Here is a 16,559-nt window from a genome sequence, read left to right on the forward strand (position 1 = left end):
AAAGAATAAACCACAGTACTTTATTGTCAAAGGCAATCTCACGATTGAACATTCACAAATGAAGTCAGTGCAAAAACATTTCTTTCCAAGACATCGTGAATGTAAATAACTGCAAGTCACTTCGATGGCTAACGGTAGGACAGAGCAGCGCCACCAACATGCTGGATCATCACTTTCAGAGCAAGACACAGGAAATGTGAGGTTATAAAGTTTGTAACCAGCGATTATGTGACACAAGTGGTTTAGTTCCAAGGAGTTCTATCGTCTAGCGGCAGCAGCTGAAAAAACCCTCTGGAGTTCCCTGAATCAACTGGAGCATGCTCCCAGGCAGCTACGGGACGGAGGAAGCCACACGTGACTGACAGGGCGTTCTTTGGAAAAACTACATGACAAATCATCCTAGCTGAAATGAATCAAAGATGTCAAACAGTGAGAAACAACTACACAATTTATCAACCGAAGAACAAGAGACGGAATGTTTTTGGTCCTGATCAAGATTCCCAACAACAAAAATATTAACAGACAATTTTCCATCGAGGGTTGTCGTACCTCTACAGTCAGACCCAGGAAAGAAACCACAAATGGTGCAGGGAACCATCATGTCCCACCAGGCGTGGCCCTGTGTTCCTCCCTGTTCCTCTACGTCTTGCTGGTATACATGGAATGACTGAACAAAGAGGTTTTCCTGGTCCCTAAACAGGTCTTCTCCCAAGTCTACAGTCTGAGAACCCAAGTGCTGCAATACTGCGTGCAATGTTACACAACAATTCACTCATCAACAGTTCCGCTGTGCTTGAAATAAATACACAAAAATAATTGGACTTGGTGATAATGGAGAGTCTGACGGTACATTCCTCCTCACCGCATGAGGACACTTCCACTCAGGGCCCGTAAGTTTCAAGCTGTTCAGAGTCGGAAGTGGTGGCCTTCCTCTGGTCCCTCTTCAGGTCCATTGTGAGCTCATGCTTCCCTCTCTGGTTTATAGAGCCTGACAACTACACAGCTGCAATGTTTCAATCAGACACATAACCAGAACTGCTTTCCTGACTCGGCGCAGTGATTTGAAGCAGCACCTTAAAACTTGGACCAACAAAATGAGAGAATAAGGAGGATTACTTCAATACAACTGAAACCAGGAACTTAATCTTTTCAATGGCAATAAACAGAGGAGAAAGCTGAGTGGACAAGATGGAGGTATGCTCACCTGCCCAACTACTACCATTCATTGAGCTAAGCTAACTAGTATGGGCTCAGCTTCCGAATGCAGCCCAGACGAGAGGTCTCCATCGTCCCGTCTGTCTCTGAGGATGACGGTAACAAGTTTATTTCTTGGGTCCTCAAACTTTGCAGTTCTCTGACGACTGAACTGCATCGTGAGGCTTTCTTCAGCCAACTGAACTTGGTCAGGTGACATCAATATAAAAGGTTGGTCACTTGTTTAGCCATCTGCTTCTTATTATGGGACTTGAGTGACGGTCTTGGGTTGGTGACGACACCAGAGCACGAGCTACTTACTGTGTATTCCAGAGAGATCAAGTGGAAACCTTAAAGAACAGTTCATTATCCATAACATCTCAGATTAACAGTGTAGTCCTCAATGTTCTCATGACAGCACACCTAGTTTGTAAAACTCTTCATGGTCAATAACCATTGTACATGCAGTTCTACCTCAGATCCACCAGTAAACACCAGACCAGTGGATGGTGGAGGTTCAGTTCTACATCAGATCCACCAGTAACCACCAGACCGGTGGATGGTGGAGGTTCAGTTCTACATCAGATCCACCAGTAAACACCAGACCGGTGGATGGTGGAGGTTCAGTTCTACATCAGATCCACCAGTAACCACCAGACCGGTGGATGGTGGAGGTTCAGTTCTACATCAGATCCACCAGTAAACACCAGACCGGTGGATGGTGGAGGTTCAGTTCTACATCAGATCCACCAGTAACACCAGACTGGTGGATGGTGGAGGTTCAGTTCTACATCAGATCCACCAGTAAACACCAGACTGGTGGATGGTGGAGGTTCAGTTCTACATCAGATCCACCAGTAACACCAGACTGGTGGATGGTGGAGGTTCAGTTCTACATCAGATCCACCAGTAAACACCAGACTGGTGGATGGTGGAGGTTCAGTTCTACATCAGATCCACCAGTAACACCAGACTGGTGGATGTCGGAGGTTCAGTTCTACATCAGATCCACCAGTAACACCAGACAGGTGGATGGTGGAGGTTCAGTTCTACATCAGATCCACCAGTAAACACCAGACTGGTGGATGGTGGAGGTTCAGTTCTACATCAGATCCACCAGTAACACCAGACCGGTGGATGGTGGAGTGGTGGAGTCTTAAAACCTGGGTTGCTAACAAGAGTCTGAAGTCACAAAGTGGTTCATTAGTGAAGATGATCTTGATGAACTGAACCTGGAAGATCATCAACTTTTGTTCACCTGATTTACTGATTCAACCACCCACAATCACATGGAGCGATCCTATTGGCTGCTGGGGGAGAAACCAGGAGATGACCACTTCCTGTTGGACTACAAACACGCCTCATCCTTGAGGTGCAGTCACAGACAATGGTATAAATGTCACTACTTTGTGCGATTGGTAATTAAACATAAAACTGTTTCTATCAGAGCTGGGGACAGTTAAGAACTTTCCTGCGTCTACCTGGAGCATCAAACCTCCCTGATGACCACCTGCTGACCATCACTAACTGCAGGTCAGTAACATTGTAAGGATTACAAACAACACACCTTCACTACTCGGTGAGGACACTCCACTGATAACAAAGCTAGCAGCGCCACCCTGGACGCTGAGGCTAAATGCTTCAGTTAATGTCTCGGACTGCTAAATGACAATATTTCTAATAACTTACACGTAAGGAACTTATCACACACCCATGGGAGACGCTATAGTACCATGTTGATCTTCTACCCATCCTCATGCACACAAAGGGAGCCTCCTAAGTAACTCCAGTCCTATTCTGAGGTAGGATCTTTATATCCTAGGCAAATTCTGATTGGGATTTTTAGCCATGATTCTGAGATGCTTGAGAATTACGGGCCCTGGTCAGTGGAGCTTCTCTGGGCCAGAGGGAGAACCTGCCAGTCAGTCAACCAGCATGTGGCTTGGAGCCATCTTTTAGTGAGTCCTCCACTCGTGGGTGGTCCTGTGAGTCCCGCTCCCTTCTTCGCTAATCCAGGTCCAGGGTCTGTTCACCCAAAATGTCCATGGCTGCAGAGGCTTTGATGGGGCCCCCTGCAGAGGCTGAATCCACAAACATCTGAGGGATTTCATTCCCAAAGTAGATCTTACTGTTGGCTGCGATGGCCTTGTACTTCATCAGCTGCAGGTACTCTGGTGTCAGTTTGAGCTGTGAGAGTGGAAACACGTTTACCATCATGCCAAGAGGACAAGAGACGCCACTGTCCAGGCTACAGCTGGACAGACAGGCCGCACCTGCAATTCACTTTTCACAGTCCTGATAAATGCATAACAGCTTGTGCTGTCATGATGACAAGAGTTACTGTTCTCGCAGTCTGTTACTTTGTTTGAGAAGTATTATTGTCTTATTGGGGATACCTGATCATATTCCCTTATCAGTGGTAAACTCATCTTATTATCCTGAGATAGCAAAGTATTATCTGTAACCACAGAAAACATTGTTCGCAAGTGAGGCCTCTCTGGGCCTCCGTACCACAGGTCATCTCTCACCTTGTTGGCCTGGGCCGTCCTCTCTGCTGTATAGAACTCTGCGTCGGCCTTGGCCTTCTGCCGGGCCAGGAACGCTTGATCTGGGAACCAAACACAAACACCCTCAGCATCAGAGGCCACTGGACAATGTAACAGATTCTGTTCCGCTGAGCAGGAAGTTGGTGTAAACAATGGAGATTCCTAAATGTGCCAAACACCTAAACCAATTAACAGATGAATGTGTGACTGGAGGTTATTTTTAGGGATTATTTCTTTCAATTTTAAACTCCTATGTAAAATGTGAGGAGCTGAGCATGACCTGCCAGAACAAACCTCATCTCGCCACCTTTCCCTCTCCCTCATACACACACCTTCTATTTCAGAGATCTTTTTTTCCGTTTCCTTCTCCATGACCTTCTGTCCAAACTTGATCTCTGCCACTTGGGCAACTTTCTCAGCCTCTGTAAGGAAACAAAAGCAACCTTTCATTTGCAGCAAGGCTCTCTTCTAGAGAAACCCAGGTATCTAGTCTTTTGAGGCGGTCAGATATAATTTGTCAAAGATGTATAGAATAGTGGTAAAAGGTTATTTGTGGCCTCAAAATAAGTCAATTGATGGAACAAGTTAAACCTCATAGTCCCAGACTATAAACAGACCTTTGCAGGACAATTTCAGAACTACACATTCTCTAAAATCTGTTTACCTCTGACAAATCAACAGAAATTCATGTTAGAAATGACCATCAACAGCAGGCTACATGGTTTGATAAAACATAAACATGCTTCCAGATCATTTTGATCGTGCAGGTATTCATGAAGCAAATTTCCATGACATTTTTCAGAATGTTGCAGGTTTTCCATGACCCTGTGAAGCCGGTGCGGCCACCAAGGATCCACAACCTCCCCTGGTTTGCCTTCTTACCGATCACAGCTTTGATCCTCTCCGTCTCCGCCTCCTTCTCAACCACCTTCTGTGTCTGTTGGGAGATCAACAGCTTTGTCTTCTCGCTCTCCCTGCAGAGACGTCATTCTGAGCATTAGAGCACCCACACGCTTGTTTAGTGTTGTCAAAGAGGTTACGCCTCCTCAGTCCTGAACCCAAACACTGCTGGGTTCCAAAAAAGGTTGCATGCCTCAAATGTCAAGAGGAGGAAGAAGTACATTTTAACTTGTTTACAGACTGACATCACAATGCTGTCAACAGAGCATTTGCCACACACATGCTCAACGAACTAATATGTACAGAAGCAGAGTGGTTTGGCCAATCAGCCCCCCCCCCATCTCTTTATTGTGTTTAAAACAGCTTCAATAACCGATTTAACCTGGCATGACGCAAGCCAGTGATCAGGTTCAGACTCATCTTACCAGCTGATTTACATGAGTCAACAGAAGTCCATGGTAATGTATATCTAACGAAATCGGACTGAATGACAAGTTACATAACGATGTCTCGACATAGAAATAATACGTATGAATCAACCCAGATTGTTTTCCAATAAATCTTAATGGAGCCATCTAGACTCTATTATCTAGTACTTGTGAATCAGATTTCCGTGACTTTGTCTCCAACACTGTCAGGTTTTGTTTTAAAAATTTTAACTTTCAAATTCCATGATTTTTCCTGGTTTTCATGACCAACGACATGACAACTGTACAATATTACTCATCGACAACCAGGAAACAGAACATCTCACCCTTTTGGGAATGTATATTACTCATTAAAGCAGCACTGTGTAGTTTTGTGGTGCAACAGCACCCTCTGGTGATACAAGTGGTAAAATACAGACAGCTGGCACATTCTCATCCGCTCCTTTGAGAGCTAGCAGAGTAACATGACGGGGACAGGTGCTGAACCTTGTTCTAATAGGAGCTGCAACTACTTTCTGGTTCTACTGCGACGTCCTTCGTGCTTATGCTTCGTCTCGACTGTCACGTTGATCTGGACCTGAACAAGTTGTAGAAATGCAACCGCTAATGCTAAAGGCTCCTCTGAGCCAAAGATGGGCATGCGAGTCAGACACAGCGGCAACTTCGCTTGCTCGCACTCTTTGTGAAAAGACTTTAGACTTAATTTGGTGAATTCCCATTACGGATCTCTCTGATGAACTGAATGTTCTCCCTCCCACCACGCTTATGCTAATGCATCTGTCTGGTGGGCGTGGCCATGAACTGCTATGTGCAGCATTTGTGAAGTCAAAATAAAGGAAGCTGAACCAACTATGTCAAACATCACACATCTCAGAACACATCAGGTCATCCTTCGCACGTAACCACTGGGGCTGGCAAAGATGTCAGCTGCATCAGCTAAATGCTAGCTTGCTACTAGCTTTGTGAGATGTAGCTATTGGTATAGCCAGTGATTTTTGATAAGCATTTTTAAAAGATGGCTCCCTGTGCTGGCGTTGCCACAATGACTATAGCTCATCTACGTTCCCGAGCCCACAGCCTGCTGGCTGACGTCAAAGCTAGAGAGAAACACAGGCGGGGGAACTGGCACGACGACTGAACCTCGAGTAAGACTTGACTCTTAATGTGGACTTGCAAGTGAAGACCTGCAGGGTTGTTCTGAGCAGGAGAATTGTTCCTCTTCACAGCCTCCTCCATAAACATTCTCTTTGTTTCACCTCCAACAGGATGTCTGCACTGGAAAGTCTGAGCTAACTTCTAGTACATGAAAGCAGAAGCACCGGATAGTTTGTAACTTAAGCTTTCTTTTCATCAGACCAACTTTTATTGACTTAAAGTCATTTTGGTTCCTCTTGGCTGAAGTTACAGGGTAGAACTGTTTGGTGTGGATCGTGCTTTCTGTGTACAACACTGGAGTCTGCAGAGTAACAGGACACCCAGTGACAACACAACAGGAGACACTGATGGGCGGAGCAGACGGCTGAGCCACACACAGACGTGTCCAATCACTGGGCAGATAAAACTAACTTGTCTGTTTTCTATTTTTAAAATCAGCCTTGTGATTTGTTCAGTGTGTGTGACTGCTGCTGCCCAGCTTGACTGTAAGTGATATAAGAAACCACAGGAATGTTGGCTGAATCTACAAATACTCAGGACGTACAGGGAGCCCCCCCCCCCACGCAGTAAAACTGCTGTATGTCCCAGTGCACGATGGAGGGTTTAAGATTCATTTACAGGATTTGTACTTGTTAGTGTCAGCTTGGATTATGAGAAGCACATTGGGTTAGAAACTACTTCTACTACTGACTACAAAAACTACTTATTGGGTGACTTGCTTACTAATACACATGTAGACTGGCTACTGCATGCTGGTGTCTATTTTTCTGCTGTAATATTTGAGAAATATCTTTTTTTTCATGATAGTTTTATTTCTCCTTTTGTATGGTGATGTTTGTGAGCATACTGTCTGTAACGTGGCCTGCTTCAGAGCTCTGCTTCAACTATGTAACCACGACGGCAGTTGATTAAGAATCCTGTATTTTTGATGATACTGCCAGTATCGTATGTCCTGGAATGAAATACATCACAATGTCCCGTCACAGACGACGGGTGGCTCAGGCTGTGAGGGTGGCGGGCTGGACCGCGCTGCTATTGCAGAGTCACAGTTTTTATTCTACTTTTACTCATGAATGAAGAGCGTTTGACCCAAGAGTGAAAGGGTGAAGCTGATGAATACCAGGTTAGGACAGGACTCCAGTCATGAAAACTGCACCAAAGATGGAGAAGCAGCTCCTGGACTGAGGTCCTGTTCTCAGGGACAGATCAATGGAAGAATATGTCATTTTGTAGTGGAATTGAAGCCCTGACGAATGTGCTGTGAACGCACCGTCACACACACACGAGCGGGGGAATGTGGCGCCGGCTGTCAGCTGATGAGGCCATGGACAGCGACGTGATGCCTGTTGCGGCATGTGACAAGAATAAAGCCACGTTTCCCTCTCATGCAGATTCACCACTGCTTCAGTTTACTCATTTTGCTTAAAACACGCAAAACACAAGTAAAACCACATAAAAAACTCACATGAGCTCGTAGTTCCTGCGAATGCTCTCTGGAATGTTGGGCTTTGTGACTCGTACGGCCTGTGGACCAGGACAGACGACCAAGACGGTGTCAGTTAACGAAGGTAGGAAGAGGAGAAACTACTGAAACCAAATAAACCTCCGTGATTTAAGTTTCCTGACAAACATTGCAGCAGCGAGCTTGTGACCGCCGCCCGTACTACAAGTGTCCGGTTCTTTACGGTGAGGTTGAACTTTCTATGGTGCCAGCAGTTTCACCAGATCACACCAAATACAACTAGCTGCTCCTCAACAGTGACATCAACATCCATTTCCTAACTCCTGATTCTGTGTCCCGGTGTCAGTTTAACCGTTAACTCTCCACCCACAGATTACTAGTGATGGAACAGCTGAGCGATGCTACCTATTAAAAATCCCTGTATGACGAGGAAATTACACACAAATAGCAACACAAACATCAACAACACAGCACGAGGAGTCACAAATCTTCAACTCCCACGCCTGCAGCTGTGAACATGAAACAGACACCATGAAGTCATCCAACAGTTGGAAACGTTCAAGTGAAGAACAAACAGTAGCCGAAAAAAGTATAACCCGCATGACAGCCTGAATGTCCTGTGGAGGGAAACATCCTAGAACTGGCATACAGGGTTGCAGCCTGACTTTCTAAAGTACAAACAGATCAACAATCCCAGGGCACACGGACACGCCCCCTCCAGCAGTGAGGGCGCTGAAACTGGGACCTTTGTGTTGTCCTCCTTCTCTTGCTCTCAGCTACTTGATGATCAAAAACAGCCAACACTCTGGAATCTTGCAGAACCCTTCTCCAGACCGCACCGTGATGGGGAAGGCCTCCGCTTAGGCACTTGCGGTTACCTTTGGTGTTGGCGTGCGCTCTACAGCTGTGAGGCGCTGAAGATATTTGACTCAAGACTGAATCCTTCATTTGACAATCCTGGCTTTGACTTAAACGTAATGTGCATGGGTTGAAAGATCTGGAACAGAGCCCTGCTGTGACATGTTAATGACTGTCCCCGTACCTGTATGATGAGACCGGGCGCCATGTTGGTTAGATCCTCCTGCAGGGTTAGCTTCAGGTTTTCATCAATTTGGTCTGTAGGACAAAGAACATGGCTTCAGCTCATAAAGGTTCTTTCATTTCTAGCGGACATTTGATCCAAGGCACATGTCTCAATCTGTCCAGGAGCCGCAGCACAACCATGACATCATGGGTTTTTGGTGTGAACACACATGGAGAATGACCACTGAGCAGTTTCAGTATTGCTCCAAAACATGCTTTCAAGACTGAGACCAAAACAAACCTCATGTTCTCATCAACACACAGATGTGACTGGGTTTAATGTTGCTATTTCGTCAGGTTTATCCTCCGTGTGTGTATATGTATGAGTGTGTGTTGGTGGTTGTTTTTTCAAAACAGTTTCACAGTAACTGTCCATTAAACATGTCAATATAATCATCATTTGGAAAAACACCACGCCCCGTCATGCCCAGCCTCCCCGCCAGTCACCTGCAGGCATCCGTTAGCCTGAGACCAGTGAGCATCATGCTAATAATGCAGCTAGTATGAGAAGTGACAGCTTTGCATTTGTTGTAGGTTCACCTTCATTACACCTCATGGAAGCGACACATTGTCAGTGTGACTCCTACAGAATAACGAAGGCTGCTGCATCCCTGCTGCCCGGGTCAGACTGGCCGGGGGGACAAACTCCAGGCTCCACCTGGGGGTGCAACCAGCAGAATTATGGGAGCTGATTCAGGGAAAAGTGAATGGAGGCCCATCACAGGCTGATGTGATGAAAGGTGGATTCCTCAACAGAGGAGAGCTCGTGTGTTTCCATCATGGTGCCAGCTACAAGCTGCTCCGTTGAGCTCCACCTGACAGGTCGACTGGATCAGATCCAGCGGCATCAAAGACCAAACAGTCTCTTGTTGCTGACGCCAGTTACCACCGCCAAGGCGAAAGCCAGCAGAGCACAGCCCAATGTCACTTCCTGCTCTTTAGCATGCTCATGCTAAGTGGTATTTTTTGTGTATTTGATGCCAGAAATGATACCTCACACCTTTCCTACTAGCATTAGCATATGTTAGGGTCAGAATACGACTGCTTTTTTTTTTTTAGTTTTTTTTGCATTGGATGCCTGAGTACTGAGCTATGAAGGTTGTTAAAGGGAATTACAAGCAGCGTCTGCCATTGGCCAGTGACTGCGCTGCACAAAAGGGACGGATGTGCCAGATGTCAGGCTCACTAAAAATTTTCTAGTGTTCACCTGCTGTATGGAGAGACTAACCTTGTGCTGCATGTGACGATGCAAGTGGGTGGGGCTATTGGTCTTGGTAGAGGTCTGCAGTTCACACAGTACAAAATAGTGCAGTAATGAGTCCCAAACTCCAGAAAAACATTAGCAGTGTTGAATGTCTGGTCCCTTCATCTCTAAGTCGGTGTGATGCCTGAAATAAAGTCTGTGTAATACAGTCGTTAAAGGTCATGAGGGGAAAAACAAGATGCCTGCAGCTTAGTGGTGCTGACCTTGAAGTCATGTGACCGTGGTGTAGTTCCTTCAGAGGCTAACGTTAAACTGGCTGTGTTAACGGTCTGACTGGTACTAGCTGTAACATCCCCATGTGCAGCCTCACTTCAACAGCAGTTTCTGAAAATACAGCCAACAGTCGAACACCAGCACGTGTTCCAGCAATGAGAGACATGTCACACGTATGGCGTTTCACCGACGTGCTGCTAAAGCTCGTGCTGAAAAAGCAGAGGAGTTATTTCACATAAGCCGTTAGTTTCAACACAGTCGGCACGTGAGTGCACGTACCGAACAGGCCAATGTAGACCTCCTGCAGCGAGTGGACACTGCAGAACTGGTTGAGCTCGTGATGGACCTTGTTGAATATCAACGCTTTGTCGTAGTCGGCTGTGAAGTTCCTCACTATGTCATAGACTGCAGAGAGAAAACAAATGACAGCACAGGTATGAGCCAGAGCCGTCAGGAATGAAACCACGTCCAGTGACAAAGTCAGCTGACATCAGGTGAGTCGTCACGATCGGGTGATGTCTTAATGCTTCCTCTTAAATGAAGGACATCAGCTGATGAGGCGCTCCATCCACGTGGCCCAGGACACGTCCACCTGCCTACATGCAACTTCAAGATTGTGGCCACATTTGGCCCGGAACCACCTCTGAACGTGGTTCCAGTTATCCAGTGGTACCCACCTGATTCTACGGCTGGTCACGAGTGATCAACCACTCACATATCTCAATAGCAGGGCCACAGAAACGGCAAGAGGCAGGAAGGCTGTTTGTGTTTCTGGCTTTCTGACAGTTTACCTGCAGATGGAACCAGGTAGTTCACCACTTCTATGCGATCAAAGTAAATCATCACTCCTCCGCTGAAAGACACAAGATTCACAACATTTACTCTTGAAGCCCCGGGACTGTGTGCTCAGTGGTGAAGCCAGTGTGGGCGTGTTTCTACGAGGCAGTGTGGGCGTGTTTCTACGAGGCAGTGTGGGCGTGTTTCTACCAGCCAGTGTGGGCGTGTTTCTACCAGCCAGTGTGGGCGTGTTTCTACCAGCCAGTGTGGGCGTGTTTCTACGAGGCAGTGTGGGCGTGTTTCTACGAGGCAGTGTGGGCGTGTTTCTACCAGCCAGTGTGGGCGTGTTTCTACGAGGCAGTGTGGGCGTGTTTCTACGAGGCAGTGTGAGCGTGTTTCTACCAGCCAGTGTGGGCGTGTTTCTACGAGCCAGTGTGAGCGTGTTTCTACCAGCCAGTGTGGGCGTGTTTCTACGAGGCAGTGTGGGCGTGTTTCTACGAGGCAGTGTGGGCGTGTTTCTACGAGGCAGTGTGGGCGTGTTTCTACCAGCCAGTGTGGGCGTGTTTCTACGAGGCAGTGTGAGCGTGTTTCTACGAGGCAGTGTGGGCGTGTTTCTACGAGGCAGTGTGGGCGTGTTTCTACGAGGCAGTCTGGGCGTGTTTCTACGAGCCAGTGTGAGCGTGTTTCTACGAGCCAGTGTGGGCGTGTTTCTACGAGGCAGTGTGGGCGTGTTTCTACCAGCCAGTGTGGGCGTGTTTCTACGAGGCAGTGTGAGCGTGTTTCTACGAGGCAGTGTGGGGGTGTTTCTACGAGGCAGTGTGGGCGTGTTTCAACGAGGCAGTGTGGGCGTGTTTCTACGAGGCAGTGTGAGCGTGTTTCTACGAGGCAGTGTGAGCGTGTTTCTACGAGGCAGTGTGGGCGTGTTTCTACGAGGCAGTGTGGGCGTGTTTCTATGAGGCAGTGTGGGCGTGTTTCTACGAGGCAGTGTGGGCGTGTTTCTACCAGCCAGTGTGAGCGTGTTTCTACCAGCCAGTGTGGGCGTGTTTCTACGAGGCAGTGTGGGCGTGTTTCTACGAGGCAGTGTGGGCGTGTTTCTACGAGGCAGTGTGGGCGTGTTTCTACCAGCCAGTGTGGGCGTGTTTCTACGAGGCAGTGTGAGCGTGTTTCTACGAGCCAGTGTGGGCGTGTTTCTACGAGGCAGTGTGGGCGTGTTTCTACCAGCCAGTGTGGGCGTGTTTCTACCAGCCAGTGTGGGCGTGTTTCTACGAGGCAGTGTGAGCGTGTTTCTACGAGGCAGTGTGGGGGTGTTTCTACGAGGCAGTGTGGGCGTGTTTCAACGAGGCAGTGTGGGCGTGTTTCTACGAGGCAGTGTGAGCGTGTTTCTACGAGGCAGTGTGAGCGTGTTTCTACGAGGCAGTGTGGGCGTGTTTCTACGAGGCAGTGTGGGCGTGTTTCTACGAGGCAGTGTGGGCGTGTTTCTACGAGGCAGTGTGGGGGTGTTTCTACGAGCCTGTGTGGGCGTGTTTCTACGAGGCAGTGTGGGGGTGTTTCTACGAGGCAGTGTGGGCGTGTTTCTACGAGGCAGTGTGGGGGTGTTTCTACGAGCCAGTGTGAGTCACATGTGGCCCCACTTAGGTAAATCAAAAGACCAAACCCACCTCGTGCCACACGGTACGTTCTTCACCTCGTCCGTCTGCAGCGTCGTCTACAAGGCAACAGATGTTTCATTTAATATTTTCTGACCTTCCAGACGTCAGCACAAAGTCATGGACATGAATTCAAACCAGCACTCGGAGCTTCAACAACAGCTACTGGACAGCCAACATCCTCCTTGCTGCAGCCACTTTGACCTGGCAATGTAACATCTGGTGTTGCTACTCAAACAACTCAGAGACGTGCGCACAGTCCCTTTTCTGACTGCTTAGAACGGGCGGGCCGTCAGAGGGCTCACTCCTCTGACGAGGGGACCCTGGCCAAGCCTCATGTAGGAGGAGGAAAGACAAAGGCAGGAGAAGTCATTATTTCCTCCAGAAAAGTCAGCACAACGTACAGAGCTAAAGCTCACAAAGCCAGGAATGTAGAATAACAAGTAAATCATCAACATCATGAAACCCTCAGAATCATGAGAGCTTCACTGCTGATGGCCGCTAGGAAGCAGAGCAGCTTCAAAGTTCTTGGTGTATTAACTTGGGCTCCAGACTCGCTGCTACATTTCTATCACAAGTCTGCCTTTTGCAGCGTGACCCACACTGTTAATCACTGATTCCTGCACTTCTCACTTCCTCCCATCAGCGGTCTGACGACACGCGCGGTCACATACTGAGTCGAGCGTGAGGCGCCTGGTGGCCGACCTGTGACACAGTGCTTTAAAAACAACCTGACTCACCTGGACAGATTTGTAGGTGGTGATGAATGGAAGCATGAGATGGAAACCGGGTCCGCTGGTGGCCGTCAGGAGAGCCCCTCCCCTGTGCCACACACACACACACACACACACACACACACACAGGTTTGTTAAAGAACAAAAATATGGACCTCATCAAGCGGAGACTCCTCTCCTTGTTGCAGATTCAATTATCACACGGTTCAGCGTTCTACCAATGTTCCTGATTTTCACCCATGAAGAGAACCTGAACAGCTCCCCGCTGACAGAGAGCCAACGAGGGGCCTGTAGGAGAACACAACCTCACGGGCTTCATACACATTTCATACATTTGCTTAACTTTTCCAGGCCTTTGAGGTAAATAATCTTCTGCAATGATCTGATTTTCATGAAACCTAAACGATGAATCCACATCAGAATTTACCCGTGTGAATTACACGAACAGGAAGGACAGGCAGCACGGTTTGACAAAGTTTTCCAGGAAACTGCCATTTTCAAATTCCATGGTGTTTCCATGTTTCTCATGACTGAATGAACACAGATGGGAAAAATATATTCATGTGATGATGCATGTGAATTTGTGTTATCCAGCAGCTGCATGAACCCAAACCCCAGCTGTTCAGAGTAACTGGTGGCGAGCAGCTTCAGACGCACCTCAGCTTTACTGACTTTGTATGGCAGGAACAAGCTGAAGAACAAGCCGGAACACTGCAGTCTCACCTGTAGTAAACGCCTGTGTGTCCTTCATCAATCTTGTGCACGGAAGCTAAAAGGGCTGCTCCTCCAAGAGCCATAATGATGGAGAATACGGCTCCCCACTGTGCCATCCTGGTGGGCAGAGCAAGCAGACGCCATGTGAGGATGAGCAGGTGGTGTCGTAAACAGAGTGGTCACATGATCAAACACCTCCCGGTCCCAATGAGTCAGCGGTGAAGGATCTGTCCTGGAGCGTAGTAACGCTCAGCGCTGATCTCCTCTCAGCTCAGCTTAACCAGGCTTCAGCTGGGACTCACCTCGTCACACTTAAAGAGGATTGAGGTTTGGGTACAAAAACAACGTAACCTCTCTGCACAGAAGGCAACCCTAACAATACCGTTTCCTAGGATTGGAGCGCTGGAGAGGAGCTGAGAGCCACTCTCCCCTCCTGCATCAGTTCATGCGTAGCACCCCGAGTCCCACCTCTGTTCGGGTGGCTGCTGATGAAACCGGCCATTTTAAAGGCTGACTCGGGCACGTCAGTCATCACCCCGCCTTCGTCACGTCATCTTTAGTCTACAATTTAATTCTGAAGTGCTGGACGCAGCCTCTGCTGGTCGGCGGAAGTAACAGAACTCCAGCAAACCACAGTCCGAAGTTGCGACTTGCAGGTAGGAATGGAGGAGCTGAGACCCCGCGACCAGCTGCAGGAGTTGGGGGCTCCTTCATAACGCAGAGGGCTCGGTGTAGAGAGCCAAAGCGCTGCTGGAACTGCCGGATGTGAGCGACCAGAACCGCCGCCTCCAGGAGAAAAACGCCGCTTACATAAATGTCAAATCCTTCATTTCAGTGCCAATACTTTCAACACAAGGGCAAGGACAGATTAGCTTTGCTAACATGGCAAGTTAGCAAAAGAGTCTCCACGCGCCGCATCGGCCTCAAGCAGGCGACCGTCACATGAACACGGACATCCGGGTTCGGCAGCTAACCCCCACCGCGGGGTTCTTACCTGTAATTTCGTCCAAAATGAGACCAGCACAGAGCAGAAGCAGGCACCTCAGGCACCTGCCGACTTCTTCTTCTATGCTATTATTGTTGCCCGGTTCCAGGCTGCTGCGGTAGCGTCCTCTGGTGGTGGCGTCCGTCGGTTACGCGTACAGCGCACAGTGTTTGAACTATCGTGTAATTCTTACATTCTTAATTCTATTTTTTATGAACCAACAGCAACAATAATATTTATCATTATTGCTAGTGAGTTGTATGAAATCATTTACTTTCATATGTAAGATATGTTATGATCTGCTGTGTGAGAGTGTCTTGTTCAGCATGACACTCTCACACTTGGCTATCTTTACATTTTAATGAGCGTGGATTTATTGACTGTGTCTTGGAATCAGATATTTGAATAAAGTCTTTCACTGGTCCACACAACATGGCAGTAATAGTACTGACAGTAGTGAGTAGGACTGCGGAGAAAAGCTGTCCATATTGAATATCGTCCAAATGGGACATGACATCATGGATCTTAGTCATGATGATCATAATCACCACGCACAGTTTTTCTGTCTTAATGAGTGTCAAATGTAAAGATCAAGTCAGTTGTCTCACAAAATGGTTTCCAAAATATGAGGTGAAATTAAGATGGATTCCATCACCCTTCTCATAGCCATGCAGGAACAATTTGATTGGATGAGCTAACACGTGATTTTCCACATCATAACAAAGGTTATTGTATGATTATTATACACATGCATCCATCCATCCACCATCCATCCATCCATCATCCATCCATCAATCATCCATCCATCCATTCATCATCCATCCATCAATCATCCATCCATCCATCATCCATCCATCCATCCATTATCCTTCCATCCATCATCCACCATCCATCCATCCATCATCCATCCATCATCCATCCATCCATCATCCATCCATCCATCCATCCATCATCCATCCATCCATCCATCCATCATCCATCATCCATCCATCCATCCATCATCCATCCATCCATCCATCATTCATCCATCAAACATTCATCCATTCATCCATCCATCATCATTCATCCATCCATCCATCATCCATCCATCCATCATCCATCCATCCATCCATCCATCCATCATCCATCCATCCATCCATCATCCATCATCCATCCATCCATCAGCCATCCATCATCCATCCATCCATCATCCATCCATCCATCCATCCATCATCCATCCATCCATCATCCATCCATCCATTATCCATCCATCCATCATCCATCCATCCATCCATCATCCATCCATCCATCATCCATCCATCCATCCATTATCCTTCCATCCATCATCCATCATCCATCCATCCACCATCCATCCATCATCCATCCATCCACCATCCATCCATCCATCCATCAATCATCCATCCATCAATCATCCATCCATCAATCATCCATCCATCATCCATCCATCATCCACCATCC

General features: G+C 47.5%; 1 protein-coding gene across 3 annotated transcripts; it reads right to left on the reverse strand.

Annotated features, from left to right (window-relative positions):
- erlin2 (ER lipid raft associated 2) lies at nt 1-15,228 on the reverse strand. 3 transcript variants are annotated; one of them, XR_015116694.1, is made up of 13 exons: nt 15,111-15,228; nt 14,126-14,233; nt 13,409-13,490; nt 12,681-12,727; nt 11,037-11,098; nt 10,525-10,650; nt 8,728-8,801; nt 7,689-7,747; nt 4,623-4,714; nt 4,073-4,162; nt 3,723-3,802; nt 1,722-3,381; nt 1-1,668 (listed from the first exon to the last, which is right to left on the reverse strand). XR_015116694.1 is itself a non-coding variant. In XM_086207561.1 (12 exons), the coding sequence occupies exons 2-12, from the start codon at nt 14,230-14,232 to the stop codon at nt 3,202-3,204; spliced, it is 999 nt and encodes a 332-aa protein (XP_086063687.1). In that variant the 5' UTR covers nt 14,233; nt 15,111-15,228; the 3' UTR covers nt 1-3,201. The 3 variants fall into 3 exon arrangements, 2 of the variants coding, with proteins under 2 accessions (XP_086063687.1, XP_086063688.1); XM_086207561.1 differs by having other exon boundaries at nt 1-3,381; XM_086207562.1 differs by lacking the exon at nt 15,111-15,228 and adding an exon at nt 14,419-15,016 and having other exon boundaries at nt 1-3,381.
- Between the last annotated feature and the right edge of the window lie 1,331 nt (nt 15,229-16,559).

The sequence above is a fragment of the Aulostomus chinensis genome, chromosome 6 (assembly GCF_037954235.1).
Source record: "Aulostomus chinensis isolate RoL2024-O1b breed Wild chromosome 6, RoL_Achi_v1.0, whole genome shotgun sequence".
Taxonomy (NCBI): Eukaryota; Metazoa; Chordata; class Actinopteri; order Syngnathiformes; family Aulostomidae; genus Aulostomus; species Aulostomus chinensis.

Coding starts and splice junctions, on each gene's coding strand:
- erlin2 (XM_086207561.1), bottom strand. CDS start 14,232: ATGGCACAGTGGGGAGCCGTATTCTCCATCATTATGGCTCTTGGAGGA. Junction 11,099..12,680: donor AACGTACCGTGTGGCACGAG/GTGGGTTTGGTC, acceptor TGTGTCTTTCAG/CGGAGGAGTGATGATTTACT. Junction 4,163..4,622: donor GAGGATCAAAGCTGTGATCG/GTAAGAAGGCAA, acceptor GTTTCCTTACAG/AGGCTGAGAAAGTTGCCCAA.